Source organism: Mustelus asterias, chromosome 3, assembly GCF_964213995.1.
Source record: "Mustelus asterias chromosome 3, sMusAst1.hap1.1, whole genome shotgun sequence".
In the NCBI taxonomy this organism is placed as follows: domain Eukaryota; kingdom Metazoa; phylum Chordata; class Chondrichthyes; order Carcharhiniformes; family Triakidae; genus Mustelus; species Mustelus asterias.
The window spans coordinates 81910882-81936207 of NC_135803.1; the positions used below are offsets into that span (position 1 = coordinate 81910882).

Below are 25326 nucleotides of genomic sequence, written 5' to 3' on the forward strand. Positions count from 1 at the left end.
GAACCACTGGAATGAACCTCCAGAAAATCAAATCCCTCTGAGTGAAATAAGATGCAATATCTGAGGGCTCAGGAAGCTGACCAGGAAGTTGCTGGGCAGATTTGGAGATAGTGACCACAATTCGGTGTCTTTTGTTATTGCAATGGAGAGGGATAGGGCCGTACGGCAGGGCAAGGTTTACAATTGGGGGAGAGGTAATTATGATGCGATTAGGCAAGAATTAGGGGGCATAAGATGGGAACAGAAACTGTCAGGGAAAGGCACTAATGAAAAGTGGAACTTTTTCAAGGAACAAAGACTGGGTGTCCTTGATAGGTATGTCCCTGTCAGGCAGGGAGGAAATGGCCGAGTGAGGGAACCATGGTTCACGAAAGAGGTGGAATATCTTGTGAAAAGGAAGAGGGAAGCTTATGTAGGGATGAGGAAACAAGGTTCAGATGGCTCGATTGAGGGTTACAAGTTAGCAAGGAACGAGCTGAAAAAGGGGCTTAGGAGAGCAAGGAGGGGACATGAGAAGTCCTTGGCGGGTCAGATCAAGAAAAACCCCAAGGCTTTTTACTCTTATGTGAGGAATAAAAGAATGAACATCGTGAGGTTAGGGCCGGTCAAGGACAGGAGTGGGAACTTGTGTATGGAGTCAGTAGAGATAGGCGAGGTGATGATTGAATACTTTTCTTCAGTGTTCACCAAGGAAAGGGGCCATGTTTTTGAGGAAGAGAAGGTGTTACAGGCTAATAGGCTGGAGGAAATAGATGTTCGGAGGGAGGATGTCCTGGCAGTTTTGAATAAACTGAAGGTCGATAAGTCCCCTGGGCCTGATGAAATATATCCCAGGATTCTTTGGGAGGCAAGGGATGAGATTGCAGAGCCTTTGGCTTTGATCTTTGGGTCCTCGCTGTCCACGGGGATGGTGCCAGAGGACTGGAGAGTGGCGAATGTTGTTCCTCTGTTTAAGAAAGGGAATAGAAATGACCCTGGTAATTATAGACCGGTTAGTCTTACTTCGGTGGTTGGTAAATTGATGGAAAAGGTCCTTAGGGATGGGATTTACGACCATTTAGAAAGATGCGGATTAATCCAGGATAGTCAGCACGGATTCATGAAGGGCAAGTCATGCCTCACAAATTTAATTGAATGTTTTGAGGAGGTAACTAAGTGTGTTGATGAAGGTAGGGCAGTTGATGTCATATACATGGATTTTAGTAAGGCGTTTGATAAGGTCCCCCATGGTCAGCTTATGATGAAAGTAAGGAGGTGTGGGATAGAGGGAAAGTTGGCCGATTGGATAGGTAACTGGCTATCTGATCGAAGTCAATGGTAGTCATGATGTGGAGATGCCGGCGTTGGACTGGGGTAAGCACGGTAAGAAGTCTCACAACACCAGGTTAAAGTCCAACAGGTTTGTTTGGTAGCAAATGCCATAAGCTTTCGGAGCGATGCCCCTTCGTCAGATGGAGTAGTTATCTGTAGTATTCTGGACAGATAACTACTCCATCTGACGAAGGGGCATCGCTCCGAAAGCTTATGGTATTTGCTACCAAATAAACCTGTTGGACTTTAACCTGGTGTTGTGAGACTTCTATCTGATCGAAGACAGCGGTGGTGGTGGATGGAAAATTTTCGGACTGGAGGCAGGTTGCTAGCGGAGTGCCACAGGGATCAGTGCTTGGTCCTCTGCTCTTTGTGATTTTTATTAATGACTTAGAGGAGGGGGCTGAAGGGTGGATCAGTAAATTTGCTGATGACACCAAGATTGGTGGAGTAGTGGATGAGGTGGAGGGCTGTTGTAGACTGCAAAGAGACATAGATAGGATGCAAAGCTGGGCTGAAAAATGGCAAATGGAGTTTAACCCTGATAAATGTGAGGTGATTCATTTTGGTAGGACTAATTTAAATGTGGATTACACGCTCAAAGTTAGGGTTCTGAAGACTGTGGAGGAACAGAGAGATCTTGGGGTCCATATCCACAGATCTCTAAAGGTTGCCACTCAAGTGGATAGAGCTGTGAAGAAGGCCTATAGTGTGTTAGCTTTTATTAACAGGGGGTTGGAGTTTAAGAGCCGTGGGGTTATGCTGCAACTGTACAGGACCTTGGTGAGACCACATTTGGAATATTGTGTGCAGTTCTGGTCACCTCACTATAAGAAGGATGTGGAAGCGCTGGAAAGAGTGCAGAGGAGATTTACCAGGATGCTGCCTGGTTTGGAGGGTAGGTCTTATGAGGAAAGGTTGAGGGAGCTAGGGCTGTTCTCTCTGGAGCGGAGGAGGCTGAGGGGAGACTTAATAGAGGTTTATAAAATGATGAAGGGGATAGATAGAGTGAACGTTCAAAGACTATTTCCTCGGGTGGATGGAGCTATTACAAGGGGGCATAACTATAGGGTTCATGGTGGGAGATATAGGAAGGATATCAGAGGTAGGTTCTTTACGCAGAGAGTGGTTGGGGTGTGGAATGGACTGCCTGCAGTGATAGTGGAGTCAGACACTTTAGGAACATTTAAGCGGTTATTGGATAGGCACATGGAGCACACCAGGATGATAGGGAGTGGGATAGCTTAATCTTGGTTTCAGATAAAGCTCGGCACAACATCGTGGGCCGAAGGGCCTGTGCTGTGCTGTACTGTTCTATGTTCTATTGTTCGAACATTAATCGTGGATTCATGCCCAGTTGGCTGGTCATGGCTGCAGGAATGTTAGGGAAGTTGCACCTGACTTCATTACCTGTCGGTTAGGAAAGAGGGAGTCAGCGCTGCTAACCCAGGGAGCGAATTGGGAATTGTGCAAGTTCATCAATGGCAGGTGAGAGAATGATCAAACCTAACTGTGATACTCCATGTAGTGGAATAGTCTTGATGTGGAGATGCCGGTGTTGGATTGTGGTAGGCACAGTAAGAAGTCTTACCACACCAGTTAAAGTCCAACAGGTTTATTTGGTAGCACGAGCTTTTGGAGCACTGCCCGTTCATCATATGATTTTATATGCCCTGTTTGTGAACCCAACTCTCCACTCACCTGATGAAGGGGCAGCACTCCTAAAGCTCGTGCTGCCAAATAAACCTGTTGGACTTTAACCTGGTGTTGTGAGACTACTTACTGTGGAACAGTCTCACAGAGCTCACTGTCACAGCCTCCCTCCCAAAGAATGGTCACCATGGTCAGGTATCCAATGGTTGTAAGCATCTTCACCATCAGGTTCAACATGACTCATGCTTGCTTCAGGCTTAGAGAAGGGAGGTCTGTTGCTTACTGTTATACATTATAGTGGCCGGTGGTCTACCAGGCACATGCTTCCTACCCATCACATGGGAGGGCCTGGGTAACCTCAGTAGCGTATGAAAAATAGACACCGCATAATACGATTTCTAGGTCCTCATCTCACAGCTAAAATTATCCTGCATTAGAGATGTACATTTCTCAAATTCAAGTGGTCGCTGTCCACTTACAGCTGTATTCATGTGACCAAGTGTGTCAGGCAATCCTGTACTGTCTGAATAGATTGTCCTCCGATTAAGTCCTGTTAAGTTATTTTCTGGCACTCATAAACTGACAGCAGTTAATGGAAAGAAATAAGAGTCTTTGATTGCTTCTGACTTTAGCAAGAAGCTAAGTATGTTCACCTAATCCTTGGTTTAAGCTCCCAGCATCTAATGTTTGCTGAATTGTCATTTCAGAGGTAAGATGTTCTGGTATTAAAGTAAATATGTCTGGAAGTAAATACATTCCACACTTTCTGAATATTTTTATCTCTCAGTTGTTAAAACATTGAAAAAGGAACACGGTTTGTTTGACTGTCAAAAATCAGCCAATCAAGTGATGTTTAGTTTCCAATTAATGCGGAGAGTGGGGGATGTATTGGGTGGTCAGTAGGACGAGTAGGGAGATGGGCTTACAATCTGAAACCTCCAGGTGTTGTGAACCTCCAAAGCAGAGTTGGCAACCCCAGTTAGCAACCCTGCTCCATTAAATTTTGATTACAAACACATAGGGGTGCATTTTCCCATTTCACCTGCCAAGGGAATCGTAGCGGGCGAGGAGCAGACCATGGAAAGGTCTGTTGATCTCCGGCGGGATTTTCCGGTTTTGTGGCGAGCGCGGCCGGAAAATCCCACCCATAGTATGTAATGTATTTACAGCAGAAACTATAAGTATTTAAAATCATGGAATTATTACAGCACAGAGCTACCATTTGGCCCATCAGGTTTGTGCCTGCTCTCTGTAGGAGCAATTCACCTGGTGCTATTCTCCCGTTTTCTCTCCATAACCCTGCACGTTCTTCCTTTTCAGAACATAATCCAACTCCCTCTTGAATGTTTCAATTTAATCTGCTTTCATCACACTCGCAGGCCGCGGATTCCAGATCCTAACCATTCGCTGAGTGAAATAGAATCATCATCATCGAATCCCTACTTGTAGGAGGAGGCCATTTGGCCCAGCGAGTCTACACTGACTCTCCAACAGAGCATCTTACCCAGGCCCACCCTCACCCTATCCCCACAACCCACGTATAGAATCATAGAATCATAGAAACCCTACAGTGCAGAAGGAGGCCATTCGGCCCATCGAGTCTGCACCGACCACAATCCCACCCAGGCCCTACCCCCACATATTTTACCCGCTAATCTACGCATCCCAGGACTCTAAGGGGCAATTTTTTTAACCTGGCCAATCAACCTAACCCGCACATCTTTGGACTGTGGGAGGAAACCGGAGCACCCGGAGGAAACCCATGCAGACACGAGGAGAATGTGCAAACTCCACACAGACAGTGACCCGAGCCAGGAATTGAACCCGGGACCCTGGAGCTGTGAAGCAGCAGTGCTAACCACTGTGCTACCATGCCGCCCATGTATGTACCCTGCTCATCCTCCTAATCTACACACTAAGGAACAATTTAGTTTGGCTAACTCACCTAACCTTTGGACATTGGGAGGAAATTGGAGCAAGTTTCTCCTCATGTTGCCATTGCTTTGTTTGCCAATTGCCTTAAATCTGTGCTCTCTAATTCTCAATCCTTCCACCGGCAGGAACAGCTTTTTCCCCATCTAACCTGATTCATCACATAATGGAGCCTAAATATCAGCTACATCAATGAACTCTTCACAGCCCAGGATCCACATCGTTGCAAAGTGGTGATTCTCTGCATTCTTTAGGAGAATCAGACACCCCAAGAGAGGAGAACACCAGTAATTGGGGAATTAATTTCCAAATGCTACTTTCAGTTGTGCTGTATAAAGTGGTACAGGCACATTTCCCACAGTGGCCCCCTGATAGACAAGGAAATAAAACAGTCCTAAATCTCAGCCCTAGGTGCACACGTAACAGCAGTCATCCTGGGAGGCAAGAGGTTGAAATGGAATTGGTCAACTGCATGTATTCTTGCTCTCCCACTTCCTGTTAATGATAGATACAGGAACAGTCATAATGAAGAGAAATGAGCATCCTCAATGTTAATTCAATTTGAAAGATGAGGGGCTGAGATATCGGCCGATCAAAGATGATACCATTAAACTATTTCCTGCTACTAAATAATTCCTGCCAATGGAAACCTTAATGACAAATCCAAAATAAATAGTCAGCCTGAAACAGCTAGTCTCAGCAAACTGCCAGTAGTGAGGCAGGGGGTGGGTGGTGTGGGAGGAGGCCGTGGGCCCCTGTACTGTTAGTGGATGGTGCCTGGACTTACAGAAAGATGAATCACCCAGTCACAGCTAGCACCTTGCACTGAGACAGGGCTAATGATCAATACCCACAGATGCACGAGATTGAGAAACAATCACTTTGGAATGCCAGTCCTCCAGGATCAGCCTGGAGTCTCCAGGAATTGAAGATCAATATCTAGGACATTTGCTGTGATCAACCTGGGAAAAAAAATCATCCAGACATTAAAACTTTTTTTGTGCTGCTTTTTGAGCATTTCTCTTTACTGGGTATAAAAATATTGAAAATAGGGTGGGGGAGATATCTGTTCGGTTCATGGTCAAGCATTATCCAATTGGGTAATGAATCTTTTTGTGTTCCAATTGGATAGATGTGTTGTTTGCCTAATGGCTGGAGCGAGGGAGCAAGTCATGCGATGAAATCTCCAGAAATATATTTAATCACAGTTGGCAACCTCAGTTAAGGTTCCATTTAAAACCCTCCCTTAATCTCTCACCAGACCCACATTTTCACTGAATGTACAATCCAAATCACACAGAAATATATGCATTACTGTGAATCATTTTATCATCCACCAAAGTAAGATAAATGTAACAAATCACTTTCTCTGCATTTTAACAAAGATTGTACTTTACAAGTGAATTTACAGAATACAATTAACAAACCTGCCACCAATCAATTGATTCTGTTATGTGCTAGCAGCTCCCACTGAGACAGGGCTAATAATAGTTAAGAGGTTAAAAGAAGATCGGACCTAATAGTGTCGATCCTTCAGTGATCCTGTCGTGTCCAGGAATTGAAGATTAAACTCCTGGACACAGCTGCAAATAATCCAGGGAATAATCACAGAGGAATTAAATAAATATTGTATTTGTCACTTTTTTGGAATATTAGATGGGAGCAAAAAGAGTTTGACTGACAGTTAGGAGTGATCTAGTCAGATGAAGACAGTCTGTTGGTTTTCCAATTGGTGAGATAATACTGCGGTTGGATATGTTTGGCAACAGGTGACAGGCAACGGGGGAAGGACAGTTAGAGGCAAGAGATCAAGTCACAAAACGGAGTAGGGCCTGGGTGGGATTGTGGTCGGTGCAGACTCGATGGGCCAGATGGCCTCTTCCTGCATTGTAGGGTTTCTATGATTCTATGAAAACCTCTAGAATTTCGTCCAGCCAGAGTTGGTAAAGCCAATTGAGCTGGAGACGGTAATTTGGAGATAGTCTGGTGAAGTGATTGCCTGCCTCTATAGAAGCTGCCCAATCATCACTAACATCAATAAAGAGGATCATCTACTGAGGCAAGAGGAGGTAATAAGTGTCACCCAGGAGGGGAAGGCCAGTGGTGTCACCGTGCCCTGGGCATCTGGCAGGGGAGTTTAAACTATTTGACTCCCACTCCCAACAACACCCCACCCTCCTCCACTCCACCCAATGTACAGCCTGCTGCAATCCCACTATGACCCAGAGGTGGTCTGCTCTTGAGTTTCATTCCCTTTAGGAATCTCACTCAGCTGCCTCAAGATTGTGTACAAAAAGTAACAGTCACCTGATCAATTCTGATAGTCTCCAGCTCTGCCTTCTGATGACTGAACATCGCAACATCAAATGTCAAGTGAAAAAAGCTGACTTCCTCACCGGCGCATTGCCACACAGGTAGGAGGGCTAGCTGAAATTGGTGCTTTTAAATACACCCAACCAATTCTCCCCTACTCAAAATGGCCTCTGCTGCTTGCAGACCCTTGACAAGGGCAGCTCCTAAAGTAGCCACTAGGAGGTGCAGGCAGACTGCTCAGGCAGTAACTGATATTCCGTTCACAAAGCTTTCATTTGTTTAAATTTCGCTCAATGTGGGGATTTTTAAAAAAAATTATCAAAACGCTTTCTGATGTCACTTGTTTGGAGATTCTCACCTCAGGCATCATACACAGGCTAATTGGTAAGACATTATTTACCCCAATGAGTTCACAAGATACCTTGCAAAGTGTCAGTCCCAGCCTTCAGTACACAAAAGCCTAGAGAGGAAGAAACTTACAATATGTAACCTTGTGCTGTTGACAAGCTCAACGTGCTTCTTCAATCCAAAGCCAGGATTACAGTTTGATATGCCTTGCTGCAGCACCCGAAGACTGTGCTATTTGCACTCATTACTGTTTTTTGCGAAGTTTTGACTTCTAACAGAACTGTTGACACACTGCTCCCCAATCATATGCTTACATTTACCAATTAGCTGGGGAGCGAGGAGGAGACATGGAGAAGGAACATTATTCTTAGCCACATGTAAAAAGCTCTCTCATGTTATCATTTGGGTGATTAGCACTATCATATCCATGGCAAAAGGCCAGCTGATAAGATGTGGAGTGAGATTTGAATGAACACCTTCTTCTTTAAGTATAATAGCTAGTGTGGAATGAGGACAGACTGTTTCAAATGATTTTGTCCACTCAGGGAAATCTCAGCAAAGAAGTGAATAAGGGATCTGGTGGTGTAGTGGTAATGTCACTCGATTAGTAATCCATAAGACCATAAGACATAGGAGCAGAATTAGACCACTCGGCCCATCGAGTCTGCTCCGCCATTCAATCATGGCTGATATTTTTCTCATCCCCATTCTCCTGCCTTTTCCCCATAACCCCTGATCCCCTTATTCATCAAGAACCTATCCATCTCTGTCTCAAAGACACTCAATGACCTGGCCTCCACAGCCTTCTGTGGCAAAGAGTTCCACAAATTCACCACTCTCTGGCTGAAGAAATTCCTCTTCATCTCTGTTTTAAATGACTGTCCCTTTAGCCTGTGGTTGTGCCTCTGGTTCTAGTTTTTCCCACTAGTGGAAATATCCTCTCCACATCCACTGTATCCAGGCCTCGCAGTATCCTGTAAGTTTCAATAATATCCCCCCATATCCTTCTAAACTCCAACGAATACAGTCCCAGAGTCCTCAACCATTCCTCATACAACAAGCTCTTCATTCCAGGGGTCATTCTTGTGAACCTCCTTTAGACCCTTTCCAAGGCCAGCACATCCCTCTTTAGATATGGGGCCCAAAATTGCTCACAATACTCCAAATGGGGTCTGACCAGAGCCTTATACAGCCTCAGAAGTACATCCCTGCTCTTGTATATTAGTCCCCTTGACATGAATGCTAACATTGCATTTTGCCTTCCTAACTGCCGACTGAACCTGCACGTTAACCTTAAGAGAATCTTGAACAATGGCTCCCAAGTCCCTTTGTGTTTCTGATTTCTTAAGCATTTTCCCATTTAGAAAATAGTCTATGCCTCCATTCCTCCTTCCAAAGTGCATAAGCTCACACTTTTCTACATTGTATTCCATCTGCCACTTCTTTGCCCACTGTCCTAACCTGTCCTTCTGTAGCCCCCCTGCTTTCTCAATACTACCTGTCCCTCTACATATCTTTGTATCATCTGCAAACTTAGCAACAGTGCCTTCAGTTCCTTCCTCCAAATCATTATTGTGTATATTGTGAAAAGTTATGGTCACAGCACCGATCCCTGAGGCACACCACAAGTCACTGGCTGCCATCCTGAAAAATACCCCATTATCCCCACTCTCTGCCTTCTGCCAGTCAGCCAATCCTCTATCCATGCCAGGATCTTACCCTTAATACCATGGGCACTTAACTTCTTTAACAGTCTCCTATGTGGCACTTTATCAAAGGTCTTTTGGAAATCTAAATAAATCACTTCTACTGTTTCTCCTTTATCTAACTTCCTTGCTATCTCCTCAAAGAACTCTAACAGATTTGTCAGACATGATCTTCCCTTGTCAAAGCCGTGCTGACTCAGTCCTACTTTATCATGCACTTCCAAGTACGCTGTGATCTCATCTTTAATAATGACTCTAAGATCTTGCCAATGACCGAAGTCAGGCCAACCGGCTTATAATTTCCCGTCTGCTGCCCCCCTCCCTTCTTAAATAACGCTGTTACATTAGCTACTTTCCAGTCCTCTGATACCCTCCCTGCCTCCAGTGATTCCTGAAAGATCACCATCAATCCGGCCACAATTTCCTCAGCTATCTCTTTTAGAACCCTGGGGTGTAGTCCATCTGGTCCAGGTGATTTATCCACCTTCAGACCTTTCAGTTTCCCCAGAACCTTCTCCTTGGTGATGGCCACTACACTCATCTGCGCCATCTGACTCTCCTGGAGCTCTGGCATCCCACTGGTGTCTTCCACTGCGAAGACTGATGCAAAGTAACTATTCAGTTCCTCTGCCATTGCTTTGTTTCCTATTATTACTTCTCCAGCCTCATTTTCCAGTGGTCCAATGGCTATTTTTGCCTCTCTCTTACCTTTCATATACAGTGGAACCCCGATTTTACGTGCCCGATTTAGCGCGAAGTTGGATATGACGCGATGGACCCTTTTTTTTGCTATTTCCGGTTTAGCGATTTAGCGCGACCCCGATTTAGCGCGACCCCGATAACATTCGCAATAACATTTTATGGACCCCAACCATCGCGTTAAAACGGGGCTGCACTGTATTGAAAAAATCTCTTCCTATCTTCTACGAGCCAGCTTACACTCATATTTCATCTTCTCCCCCCTTATTGCTTTTTTAGTTGTCCTTTGCTCGCTTTTAAAGGCTTCCCAATCCTCTGCCTTCCCACTAATCCTTGCCACTTTGTATGCTTTTTCTTTTGCTTTTATGTTGTCCTTGACTTCTCTCGTCAGCCATGGATGCCTCGTCCTCCCCTTACCATGTTTCCTCCTCCTTGGGATGAATTTCTGTTGTGCCTCCTGAATAACTCTCAAAAACTCCTGCCATTGCTGTTCCACTGTCTTCCCTGCTAGGCTCCCTTTCCAATCAACTCTCGCCAGCTCCTCCCTCATGTCTTTATTTAATTGTAATACTGTTTCATCTGATTTCAGCTTCTCCCTCTCAAACTGCAGGGTAAATTCTATCATATTGTGGTCACTGCTCCCTGAGGGTTCCTTCATCTTAAGTTCCCTAATCAAGTCTGCCTCATTACACATCACCAAATCCAAAATTGCCTGTTCCCTAATAGGGTCCGTCACAAGCTGCTCCAAAAAAACATCTTTTAGACATTCCACAAATTCCTTTTCTTGGGATCCACTACCTACCTGATTTTCCCAGTCCACCTGCATATTGAAGTCCCCCATGATTATTGTAATATTGCCCTTTTTATATGCTTTTTCTATCTCCTGATTTATTTTCTGCCTCACATCCTGACTACTGCTAGGGGGCCTGTACATAACTCCATTAGGGTCTTTTTACCTTTGCAATTCCTCAATCCAGAGACGAATGCTTTGGGGACTTGGGTTCAAATCTCACCGCAGCTGGTGGAATTTAAATTCAGTTAATGAATCACGAATTTAAAACTAGGCTTAGTAATGGTGACTATGAAACTATCATAGAATCCCTACAGTGCAGAAGAGGCCATTTGGCCCGGGTCTGCACCAACTCTCTGACAGAGTATCTTACCGACGCCCTCTCCCTGACCCTATCCCCATTAGGCTGCACGTTTCCCATGACTAATCCATCTAATTTAGATATCTTGGGACACTAAGGGGCAATTTAGCATGGCCAATCCACCTAATCTGCACATCTTTGGAGGAAATCGAAGCACCTGGAGGAAACCCACACAGACATGGGGAGAACTTGCAAACTTCACACAGATAGTCATCCAAGGCCAGATTTGAACCTGGGTCCCTGGAGCTGTAATACAGCAAGTGCTAACCACTGTGCTGCTCCAATCAATCAATTGTTGTAAAATTCATCTGGTTCATCAATGTCTTCCTCACCACGGCAATGTGGTTGACTCTTAATTCCTAACCTAGAAGGTTTGATAGTTCAAATGGGCAACAATTGTTGGGCTTGGCAGTGATACCCAAATCCCATAATAATTTTAAAAAGCGAGATGTTGACACACTCTCTCCCATGGAACACTGCAGAGTAACAGAAGAATGGAAAATGTGAGCCATTGATCAAATTCACTCTGCCTCTGACAAATTCTTATCTTTGATATATTTATATTTTCCTTCATCACCATTCAGTGATTGGGTCATGGCAGCTGTATGAAAAAGTACCGTTGAACCAGTCACTTGATTCATTGCAAGCCATTACAGGATCATTACAGGATCATTATCAGTCAAATCACATCCATGGAAAGAAGGAAATCGAGGCATCACTGCTAAATGTGGGGCCTAGCTGTGTAAATTCGATCTCATCACTTAAGGGCAGAGCAATATTGTATAACATCCACACTGAGGTGTGGCACATGGGAGTAACACAGTGAGCTGGATTCAAAGAATGCAAAAATGAAGCTATTCTGTGCCAGATTTGTATCAAATCCTTCTCTGAAGGCAGTGCATTTATATTTCTCATCCAAATAGTTGAGGTTCAGATTTTCAGCTGGACAGTAAACATTGAAGGGAGCACCCATTGCAAGAGAGAAAGAGGGAGAATCACAGCTAACCCTCAACCTGTACTCCTCCCATTGTTATACACTGAGCATAAACACATTAACCTAGATACACATACAAGCATTTCTCACACACACGGGAACATTTAAACACCCATGAATATATTGACTGATACAGAAACATAGGAATAAATACAGACAAGTAAAACCTAGCTGGTTCATCCAGCTTGTCCCATTCAACTGCGACACCCTGAATATCCCAAATATAGACTCCCTGAAACAAAACTCCTGAGAGAGGTGAAGAAATAGATTACAAGCCCAGAACAACTGGGAGAGAAATAGTCATCAAGGTTTACAGCATGGAAACCGGCCCTTCGGTCCAACTTGTCCATGCCGCCCAGTTTTTAACCATAAAGCTAGTCCCAATTGCCCACATTTGGCCCATATCCCTCTATACCAATCTTACTCATATAACTGTCTAAATGCTTTTTAAAAGATCTTGCCCATCTCCTGTGGCTCCACACATAGATGACCTTGTTGACCCTTAACAGGCCCTATTCTTTCCCTACTCTTTTGCCCTTTATATATTTGTAGAAGCTCTTTAGATTCTTCTTTGCCTTATGTGCCAAAGCAATCTCATGTCCCCTTTTTACCCTCCTGATTTCTTTCTTAACTCTACTCCAACACTGTCAATACTCTTCAAGGGATCCACTTGATCTCAGCTGCCTACGCATGTCATATGCCTCCTTCTTTTTGACCAGGGTCTCAATATCCCAATATCCAGGGTTCCGTACTTCTACTAGCCTTGCCCTTCACTCTAAAAGGAATGTGCTTACCCTGAACCCTGGTTAATACAGTTTTGAAAGCCTCCCACTTGCCAGACGTCCCTTTGCCTGCCAAAAGACTCCTCTAATCAACTTTTGAAAGTTCCCATCGAATACCATCAAAATTGGCCTTGCCCCAATTTAGAATTTTAACTTTTGGGAAAGACCTACCATTCTCCATAGCTATCTTAAAACTAATGGAATTATGGCCACTGGTCCCAAAGTGATCCCTCACTAACACTTCTGTCACCTTCCCTTCCTTATTTCCCAAGAGGAGGTCTCTAGTCGTTCCATCCACATACTGAATGAGAAATTTCTCCTGAATACACTCAGCAAATTTTTCTCCATCCAAACCCCTAATACTATGGCTGTCCCAGTCAATGTTGGGAAAGTTAAAGTCCCCTAATATTACCACCCTATTTTTTTTGGAGCTATCTGTAATCTCCTTACATATTTGCTCCTCAATTTTCCGCTGACTATTTGGGGGCCTATAGTACAATGCTATCATAGTTGTCTCCCTTTTCTTACTTCTCAGTTCTATCCATGTAGACTCAGTGGGCGAACCCTTGGATATATTCCCTCTCAGTACTACATTCTGCATCCTCTCCTTTCCTTCTCCCCTATGTACTCTATGAATGGCATGCAAGAAACAATGCTTTTCACTGTATACTAATACATGTGATAATAATAAATCAGATCAAAAGGATGTCAATGGCTGAAATTCTCCAGTCATTCACGCCAACGGGATTTTCTGGTCCCACCGGTGGTGTACCTGTGTGGGTTTCCCGGCAGTGTGGGGTGGCTTCAATGAAAATTCCCATTTACAGCAGTGGAACTAGGGAATCTCACCACCAATGAACGGCACACCACCTCCTACCATGAGAAAAATGCTGGGGAAAGGCCAGATAATTCCGTTCAGTGAGTTGCACTGAAAACAACCTTGCTCAATATTGTGACAGTCACAATTCATCACCTGAAATTGGCCGCCTGAATTCCACCCCCAACCCCCACCTCCTCCGCTCCAACTCATAGATCCCTAACCAACCAACCTTCCACATAAATGCAGCACAGTTCAAAATGCACTCGCTCACAGACAATTAGGAAGGGAAAAATTCTGCAACTGGGTTCTCAGGTGTTTAACCTGTTCAAGTTTGATAACAGGACCAAAATCACAATGACAACAATGTGAGAATGAGCACAACAGGCCCAGTCTCTCAGTGATACTCCAACAAATATGTTGTGAAGATACTCTCGCCCCTCCCAACCTCACTGCTACTCAGGAATCCTGAGAACAGAGAAAGCAACAGATCAAATGTTAATTTAAAGAAAGATATTAAATTTGTTTAGTAGCATTTACTCATCACAACAACCCTAATCCTTAATGAAGAGGCAGAAAACCTTGGAGCCTTGGAATCAGTGCATTCCATACATGGGGTATCAGGTCTCTACTTACTTGTACAAGGCATCTTGGGCGAGTCAAAGTCTGCTCTGTAATATCCGATACGACAGGAACACACACTGGACGCCTCAGTTAAGGACCTGCTGTTGGCAGGACAAGGGGTGCAGAGTTCACTGCCTTGAGTTGCCTTAAAGGTTCCAGAATGGCAAGCTGGAAAAAAAGAGAGAAGAGAGGGTCACATAAAGAAATTAGCCCAGAAAAAACATAGTTTATGACGCTTCGCCACATCAGAATGCCAGGCAGTGAAGGATAGACTAGATGCTGGAATCTAGTCTTCATACACTTGCAAAGGTTCTACTTACAGAGACACACTTTACATATCATGATCTCCAATTGAACAATCACAATTTCAACTTGTTTCGAAGTATATAGAAGCACAGGCAAATCTTTAATTCACAATTCACCATGTGGATGCACTTAAACACCCATTTAACATACAAGTGACACATATCAGGACACCTTAGGATGAACAAAAGTTGCAGAAACACATGAATCATTATCTTCCAAGTTAACACATTCGCTAAGGCTACGGCAAGAAACTGTGCTCAAAGTATGAAGATTCTTTCACTTACATGTCAGAGTCAACCTCATTGAATTCAGCATATGCAATTTAAAAAATGTTATCCTCATTTCTCTGGCTGCAAAGAGAATTCGGAATTGACAGAAACGGAAGAGAGGGCAGATTCTATTGCCCCGCTGAATGCTGGGAATGTGTTGGTCAACCCCTTCTCTGGTCCCCCTCTCCTAATTAGTGGCACGAGCCAGTGTTGGAAGCCCCAGCCAGGCTGACTGTCTTCTCATACCTCACCCAATGTGCGCTTTCATTCTATGTGGGCTGGATTTGAAATGCATTAGCTCAAAAGGCATTCATAACTGTGCATATTAGTCATAGAATTATATAATCCCTACAGTGCAGAAGGAGGCCATTCAGCCCTTACACAAATGCAAAGTACATGAGTGACAGGAGGAGACTTTTCTCCATCCTGTTCCAAAATGTATTTGGGGATACTAACAATAACATTACTCCCTCCGTGTCAGCAATACCAGCTGATAGCAGTGGACTCACTGTCGATCCAAGGCTCTCCAGTTCTGTGGAGACTGAATACACGGCAGCATGCCTTTTGGATCAGAACTTGGACACAGCTGCCTCTCGAGTGGGTGTAACTTAACATATTGTGCTCAGGAACTAGGAGATATAGAACTTTAACTGAAGGATACACACAAGACAGATTTGGCAACCCTCACACCTTGGGTTTGTATATCCAGCTGGCCCAGTAAGAGGAAACGGAGGACAGAAATCTTGAGCGATGAGACGCACAGACACACGAGGATAGAAACTTTGAGCGATGACACACACATACACTGGAGGATAGAAATGTTGAACGATGACACACACACACACACACACACACATACTGGAGGGTAGAAACTTTGAGCGATGACACACACACACAAACACACACACACACACACACACATACTGGAGGATAGAAACTTTGAGCGACGACACACACACACACACACACACTGGAGGGTAGAAACTTTGAGCGATGACACACACACACTGGAGGATAGAAACCTTGAGCGATGACACACACATGCACACGCACACACACACATGCTGGAGGATCGAAATCTTGAGCAAAGACACACACACACACACTGGAGGTTAGAAATCTTGAGCGATGACACACACACACACACTGGAGGACAGAAATTTTGAGCAAAGACACACACACACACACTGGAGGATAGAAATCTTGAGCAAAGACACACACACACACACATTCACAGGAGAGAAATCTTGAGCGATAACACACACACCCACACACATTCGAGGATAGAAATCTTGAGTGATGACACACACACACACACAGGAGGATCGAAATCTTGAGCGATGACACACACACAAACACACACACAAGAGGAGAGAAATCTTGAGCAATGGCGCGCGCACACACACACACACACACTGGAGGATAGAAATCTTGAGCGATGACGCACACACACACAGACACACACACACACACACACACTGAAGGATCAAGATCTTGAGCGATGACACACAGGCACTGGAGGATCGAAATCCTTAGCGAACACACACACACATACACACATATACACATGCACACACACACACAGACACACACACACACACACACACACTGGAGGATCAAGATCTTGAGTGATGACACACAGGCACTGGAGGATCGAAATCCTTAGCGATCACACACACACACACACACACACACACACACACATATACACATGCACACACACACACTGAAGGATAGAAATCCTGAGCGAGGACACACTCACACGCACAGGAGGATAGTTTGGAAGGGGGGAACACAGGAGGAAGTTTGAGGACAGCACAGAAGTTAATGAGAGCGCATTAATTAGTAAAGGCAGTGTCAGTAATCCTAGTAAGAGTTTTAACAACACCAGGTTAAAGTCCAACAGGTTTATTTGGTAGCAAACACCATTAGCTTTCGGAGTGCTGCTCCTTCGTCAGATGACTCCATCTGACGAAGGAGCAGCGCTCCGAAAGCTAATGGTGTTTGCTACCAAATAAACCTGTTGGACTTTAACCTGGTGTTGTTAAAACTCTTACTGTGTTCACCCCAGTCCAACGCCGGCATCTCCACATCATGAATAATCCTAGTACCAGACAAATCAGGCAAAAGCAAGACAGAGAGCAAGGGAAGTCCAGATTAAACTGCATTTATTTCAATGCAGGAGGCCTGACGGGCAAGGCAGATGAACTCAGGGGATTGATGGGTACGTGGGACTGGGATATTATAGCAATTACTGAAACATGGCTAAGGGAGGGACAGGACTGGCAGCTTAATGTTCCAGGGTACAGATGCTATAGGAAAGCTAGAACAGGAGGTAACAGAGGAGGGGGAGTTGCACTTTTGATTAGGGAAAGCATCACGGCCGTACTGAGAGGGGATATATCCGAGGGTTTGGCCACTGAGTCTATATAGGTGTAACTGAGAAATAAGAAGGGGGAAATCACTTTGATAGGGTTGTACTATAGGCCCCCAAATAGTCAGCGGGAAATTGAGGAGCAAATATGTAAGGAGATTACAGATAGCTCCAAGAAAAATAGGGTGGTAATAGTCAGAGATTTTAATTTTCCCAACATTGACTGGGACAGCCATAGTATGGGAGGGTTGGCTGGAGAGAAATTTGTTGAGTATATTCAGGAGGAATTTCTCATTCAGTATGTGGATGGCCTGACGAGAGAGGGGGCAAAACTTGATCTCCTCTTGGGAAATAAGGAAGGGCAGGTGACAGAAGTGTTAGTGAGGGATCACTTTGGGACCAGTGACCATAATTCTATTAGTTTTAAGATTGCTATGGGAAATGATAGGTCTGTCCCAAAAGTTCATGTTCTAAATTGGGGCAAGGCCAATTTTGATGGTATCAGGCAGGAACTTTCAAAAGTTAATTGGGGGAGTCTGGGAAGATAAAGGGACGTCTGGTAAGTGGCGTGCTTTCAAAAGTGTGTCAACCAGGGTTCAGGGTAAACACATTCCTCTGAGAGTGAAGGGGAAGGCTGGCAGAAGTCGGGAACCCTGGATGACTCGGGATATTGAGGCCCTGGTCAAGGAGAAGAAAGAGGCACATGACGTGCATAGACAGCTGGGATCAAGTGAATCTCTTGAAGAGTATAGGCGGTGTAGGAGTAGATTTAAGAGAGAAATCAGGAGGGCAAAAAGGGGATACAAAATTGTTTTGGCAGATAAGGCAAAAGAGCTTCTACAAATACATAAAGGGCAAAAGAGTAACAAGGGAGAGAGTAGGGCCTCTTAAGGATCAACAAGGTAATCTATGTGCGGATCCACAAGAGATGGGTGAGACCCTAAATGAATATTTCTCATCAGTATTTACTGTTGAGAAAAGCATGGATGTTAGGGAACTTGGGGGATTAAATATTGATGTCCTGAGAAGTGTACATATTACAGAGAAGGAGGTGCTGGAAGTCTTAAAGCGCATCAAGGTAGATAAATCTGCAGGACCTGATGAGGTATATCCCAGGATGTTGTGGGAGGCTAGGGAGGAAATTGCGGGTCCACGAGCCGAGATATTTGAATCATCGATAGTCACGGGTGAGGTGCCTGAAGATTGGAGAGTGGCAAACGTTGTGTCTTTGTTTAAAAAGGGCTGCAGGGAAAAGCCTGGGAACTACAGGCCAGTGAGCCTCACATCTGTGGTGGGTAAATTGTTGGAAGGTATTTTGAGAGACAGGATCTACAGGCATTTAGAGACGCAAGGACTGATTAGGGACAGTCAGCATGGCTTTGTGAGTGGAAAATCATGTCTCACAAATTTGATTGAGGTTTTTGAAGGGGTAACCAAGAAGGTAGATGAGGGCAGTGCAGTTGATGTTGTCTACATGGACTTCAGTGAGGCCTTTGGCGAGGTACCACATGGTAGGTTATTGCATAAAGTTAAATCTCACGGGCTCCAGGGTGAGGTATCTAAATGGATACAAAATTGGCTTCTTGACAGAAGCCAGAGAGTGGTTGTAGAGAGTTGTTTTTCAAACTGGAGGCCTGTGACCAGCGGTGTGCCTCAGGGGTCAGTGCTGGGCCCACTGTTATTTGACATTTATATTAATGATTTGGATGAGAATATAGGGGGCATGTTTACAGATGACACCAAGATTGGTGGCATGGTGGACAGTGAGGAAGGTTATCTCCAATTGCAGCGGGATCTTGATCAATTCGGCCAGTGGGCTGATGAATGGCAGATGGAGTTTAATTTAGACAAATGCAAGGTGATGCATTTTGGTAGATTGAACCAGGGCAGGACTTACTCAGTTAATGGTAGGGCATTGGGGAGAGTTACAGAACAAAGATGTGCGGGCTAGGTTGATTGGCCATGCTAAAAGATTGCCCCTTAGTGTCCTGAGATGCGTAGGTTAAAGGGATTAGCGGATAAATGTGTAGGGATGTGGGAGTAGGGCCTGGGTGGGATTGTGGTCGGTGCAGACTCGATGGGCCAAATGGCCTCTTTCTGCACTGTGGGGATTCTATGATTCTATGATCTAGGGGTACATGTTCATAGCTCCTTGAAAGTGGAGTCACAGGTGGACAGAGTGGTGAAGAAGGCATTCAGCATGCTTGGTTTCGTCGGTCAGAACGTTGAATACAGGAGTTGGGACGTCTTGTTGAAGTTGTGCAAGACATTGGTAAGGCCACACTTGGAATACTGTGTGCAGTTCTGGTCACCCTATTAGAGAAAGGATATTATTAAACTAGAAAGAGTGCGGAAAAGATTTACTGAATAGACTGGGATTTTTTTCTCTGGAGCGGAGGAGGCTGAGGGGCGACCTTATAAAATAATGAGGGGCATAGACAAGGTAGATAGTCAATACCTTTTCCCAAAGGTAGGGATGTCTAAAACTAGAGGGCATAGGTTTAAGGTGAGAGGGGAGAGATACAAAAGTGTCCAGAGGGGCAATTTTTTCACACAGTGGGTGGTGAGTGTTTGGAACAAGCTGCCAGAGGTAGTAGTAGAGGTGGGTACAATTATATCTTTTAAAAAGCATTTAGATAGTTACATGGGTACGATGGGTATAGAGGGATATGGGCCAAATGCGGGCAATTGGGATTAGCTTAGGGGTTTTTTAAAAAATTAAGGGCAGCATGGACAAGTTGGGCTGAAGGGCCTGTTTCCATGCTGTAAACCTCTATGACTCTATGATTGAAATCTTGAGCAATGATACACACACACACACTGGAGGATAGAAATCTTGAGCAATGACACACACACATACATTCGCACACACACACGCACACACGGACACACACGCACGCGCATGCACACACACACGCACACGCACACAGGAGGATAGAAATCTTGAGCGATGACACACACACACAGGATAGAAATCGTGAGCGAACACACACACACAAAGGAAAGAAATCTTGAGGGATCACACACACACAAACACACATACACGCACACTGGAGGATAGAAATGTTGAGCGATGACACACGCACACACACACACACACACGCACGCACATACACACACACGCACGCACATACACACACACATGCACACACACACGCACACACACTGGAGGATAGAAATGTTGAGCGATGGCGCGCGCACACACACACACTGGAGGAAAGAAGTCTTGAGCGATGACACACACACACACATATACACACATACACATATATGTACTGGAGGACAGAAATCTTGAGTAAAGACACACACACACACTGGCGCATAGAAATCCTGATCGACGACACACACACACACTGCAGGTTTGAAATCTTGAGCGATGACGTACACACACACACACACACACACACAGAAGGATCATGGTCTTGAGCGATGACACACAGACAGTGAAGGATCGAAATCCTGAGCGATGACACACTCGCACACTGTAGGATAGAAATCTTGAGAGATGACACGCACACACATACACTGGAGGATAGAAATCTTGTGCGATGACACACACACACACACACACACTGGAGGATCGAGGTTTTGAGCGATGACACACACACACACAGACACACACACACACTGGAGGATAGAAATCTTCAGCAACGACACACACACACACACACACACACACTGGAGGATCAAGGTCTTGAGCGATGACACACACTCGCACACTAGAGGATTGAAATCTTGAGCGATGACACGCACACACACACTGGAGGATAGAAATCTTGAGCAATGACACACACACAGGATACAAATCTTGAGCGATGACACACACACAGCCAAATGCACACACAACCAAATGAACCCATACACGCACACATCTGCACAGACACACACACGTGTGCGCACAAACCCCAAGCACAGACACAAACCCACATGCCCCAACACACACGCATCACACACACCCACACCCACATGCATATCCAGACACACTTCTTACTTTCGTGGTATACTCGCTTTTGGTACTTCGGTGTCCAAATATCATAATCAGTAATGTAGTACAAGTATAGTAAATGTTTGGATATGGATTTGTTTGATCAATTGGAGATAACCTTCCTCACTGTCCACCATGCCACCAATCTTGGTGTCATCTGTAAACTTACTAACCATGCCCCCTATATTCTCATCCAAATCATTGAATGTAATCAAGTGATTTGTCTCATGTACCTGCTCGTGGTTGCCATTCTGACCTGCCAAGTCACTATGTGAACAGTCAGTTGGTGATCAGCGGCTCATACCTGGAACAGTACAAACTGCAGCCACTCCTTTGTCATTTTTCACTCACACCATCAAAGTAATAGATTTAAGCTGCAGTTTGAATTAATAAGCAGCAGTTTCTCATTCTTTCCAGTTATAAATATATCAGATCTATCAGCTCCTGTTGTGACCCTGACAGTGTTACTGCACCAATAAAAAAAATCCCTTCAGAATGCTGATTATTTGTAGCTCACATTCTGCTGAGTTCTTTGAATATCTGTGTATGATTTCTCCTGTCCTGATAATCTGCCCGCTCCTCGAACTGTTCCCAGTTTTGGATGGAAATGCTGCCAACTGGAAGTACACAGCATGTCTATCAGGACCTGAAATCGCAACGTGGGCTAACATAGCAGGTGTCAACCTTCATTCCCAGGAGGGACCCCGACCTTCAACACTAAAGAAAGTTCCTGCCACTTGGTGGGCAGCAGGGTTACATTCAAAATTGTTTATTCACCATTTAATATAACTCTGTGAAGTCTTCACCTCGCTCGAATGCAAGCAGATAGAAAAATCAATCAACCACTACTATAGGCATCGTCCTATCAGTGCTTAATGATGTCACGATGAATTTCCCCATTTATCTTGCACTTGTTCAACAATCCTGAGTGTGCTAATAACTACACTAACAACCAGTTTAAAATCAATCAAGTTTGTAACGTGGCTCATTTATACTTGCTAGAAGCAACATATATTGATACCCAAGGATGCAAACAAAAGGAATGGGTTCAAGTCTTGCTCCTTTTTTAAATTACACGGGAGCTTGGGAGCCTATAATTCTCCAGTGCTTTCTCCATGGCAACACCTCAGCCAATCATGGACAACTTCCCAACCAATCAACAGTCCTTTTCTTCTGCTGTATAAATTGTTGTCATTGTTTAAAATTTGGTATTCTGAACTTGTTCTGATGAGTGCAAGATCGAAAGATTCAGCAACATGTGTCTCTTTTCAACAACATTGAAATGTTGTACTAACAAGTTGAGTTCCACTTTTCTCTGCTGTGGCCCAGAGATTCAGGTCCCCTCTGGCACCTTAAACAAGTGAATTTTTATCATGACTCTGTTGCAATAGCAATGTAACAACTTTGCCAGAAAACAAGCAAAAGGCAGGCGTTTTTTTTTGCTCTTATCTATCTGAGGGTGTTGAAGCCAACCATAGGACCTACCTGATTCTCCACCTAACACAGCTCAGATCTTAACATACAACCTTCATATTCCCTTGCCAGCTGAGATCATAAGGCCACTCAGTGGCACACACACACAAGTGCCAATCCATGAGATCCTGTTTCCTCTTCTGTGGGACATAGCTTGAGCAGGCTTCTGCAACATCATCCAATGTCAATCTGACCGTTGGGTCTTTGTAAGACCATAATTTATTTTAAGTCTGGGTTCTTAATATCTAGCTTATTATCATGTTACCCACCTGGTGGACATTGTGCAAGCGAGTGGTTAGAATTGGCTGGGTAAATTATACCATTGAGATCCTGCCAGTTTCCATTTACACCAAGAATATCATGCAAAGAACTGGAAGGGTCCTTCATTAACTATGCAGATCAGAGTTGAATGGTGTTGTCAAGCGTTTAACACAATATTTACAATTAGCTGATGCTTTTCGCTGGAATTTGCAATCCCCTCACCTCCAAATATTTGGCTCTGGCAATTTTCTGGAACTGCCAGGTCATGGATGATGTGCCAGAGTTATGAAGGCTGTATGTCATCAGTAAGAGAGCAGGTGGTCAGTTATGGGATGGTAACCACTCAACCAAAGCAGGTTTGTGACTTCTCACCTTACAAGCCCAGCACTGGGATGAGTACATGATTAGCAGAGTGGTTCCAACACTGGATCAGTAACTCAGAAGTTATGGTAAACTGAATTGCATTGGAGGCATTTCCAAGAAGGCTTGCTAGGTTGATTCCTGGGATGAAGGGGCTGTCTTAAGAGGGAAGATTGAGCAAGTTGGGGCTCATACTCATTTAGAAGAATGATAGGTGATCTTATTGAAAGATATAAGATTCAGAGGGGGCTTGACAGGGTAGATGCTGAGAGGATCTCATGGTGGAATTTAGAACAAGGGGCCCAGTTTCAGAATAAGGGCTCTCCTTATAAGACAGAGAAGTGAAAGAATTTCTTCTCTCAGAGGATCCTTAATCTTTGGGATTCTCTTCCCAGAGCCAAGTGGAGTTTGGGTTATTGAATATACTCAAGACTGAGTTAGACAGCTATTTCATCCACAAGGAAGTCAAGTGTGATGAGGGATTGGCAGAGAAGTAGAGTTGAGGCTAAGATTAGATCAGACATGGTCTTATTCAATGGTGGAACAGGCTTGAGGGACCGAATGGCCTATTCCTTCTCCTAATTCATATGCTCACACTTTTTTTATTCTTTCATAGAATACAGGTGCCACTGACTGGATCAGAATTTTGTTGCCCAGCCATAACTGCCCTTGGTGGTGAGCTACCTTCTCGAACAACTGTAGTCCATGAGGTGTTGGTAGGCCCACAGTGTTGTTGGAAAGGGTGTTGCAGGATTTAGGAATGGCGATATAGTTCCAAGTCAGGATGGCGTGCGACTTACTGGTGATGGTGTTCGCATCCATCTGCATCCTTGTTCTTTTAGTTGGAAGAGGTCGTAGGTTTGGAAGGTGCTATTGAAGAAGCCTCGGTATATTGTTGCAGTGGCTCTTGTAGGTGGTACTGTTGCCATTGGTGTCGGTGGTGGAGGCACCGAATGTTTGTGAAAGGGGTAGCAATCAAGCGGGTTGCTTTGTCCTGGATAGTGTTGAGCTTCTTGAGTGTTTTTGGAGCTGCACTTATCTAGGCAAGTGGGGAGTATTCCATCACACTTCTGATTTGTGCCTTGTAGATGGTGGACAGGCTTTGGCAAATCAGAAGGGGAGTTACTCGCCATGGGGTTCTTAGCTTTTGACCCGTTCTGTTTAAAATGTTGGATATTGTGCCAATCAAGCGGGTTACTTTGTCATGGATGTTTCAAACTTCTTCAGTGTTTTTGGAGCTATGCTCATCCAGTCAAGTAGAGAGTATTCCATCACACTCATGAATTTAATAAATGGTAATGTGTGGACTAGTATTGAAGAAATTATCATGAAATCTGACACAATGTTGGGGAAAAGCCTAACTATGTTCTTCAGGGAAGAGAAGTAGTCACCCCAGCTGGGCTAAGATGTGACTCCAGGTCCACACCTTATGATGGATTTTTATGACCACAGGGACAATCAGTGCAGCCCCTTGCTACTGTCACACACATCCCACAAACAAATAGAAGAAAATATAAAACAAATAATTGCTGCAAATGCTTTCTCACAATCTTTTCCAGCAAATGTGCTTTGTATCTGATTCCAAAAATCATTTTGTGGTATAGGAACATCCAGCCAAGCTTTCATTCTAACCAGTGTGGTTTATTACACATGAACACTAACTCATGTGGGATGAGAAATGGTGGGCTGTGTGTGAAAAGACAGTAATTCAATCAAGAGATTCTCTCAGTGACTGTCTAAAGATTTAAAAAAAGCAGGAGAGAGCCAAGTCTGAATCATTGCAGAGATCGAGATTTCCTCGCTATTTATTTTCTTTTCGAAAACAATTTTAAAAAGCTGTCCTTTTTCCTTGGGAAGTGTGCGTATGAAATCACGGGAAACAGTCAAGAACAAACCCGGTCAGTCATTCCTCCTAGCCAAATGGCCTGGCAACATCCTTCATACAATGAAAGGCAGCCACCTGGGCCA

At 44.3% G+C, this 25326-nt stretch overlaps 1 protein-coding gene across 1 annotated transcript in view; it reads right to left on the reverse strand.

Annotated features, from left to right (window-relative positions):
* The window catches only part of LOC144491448 (ephrin type-B receptor 1), a 596080-nt gene that overhangs the window by 189117 nt on the left and 381637 nt on the right, over positions 1 to 25326 (reverse strand). Inside the window, exon 4 of the mRNA XM_078209272.1 lies at positions 14343 to 14498. Coding sequence (XP_078065398.1) covers positions 14343 to 14498 — 156 coding nt within the window. The remainder of the gene's footprint in view (positions 1 to 14342; positions 14499 to 25326) is intronic.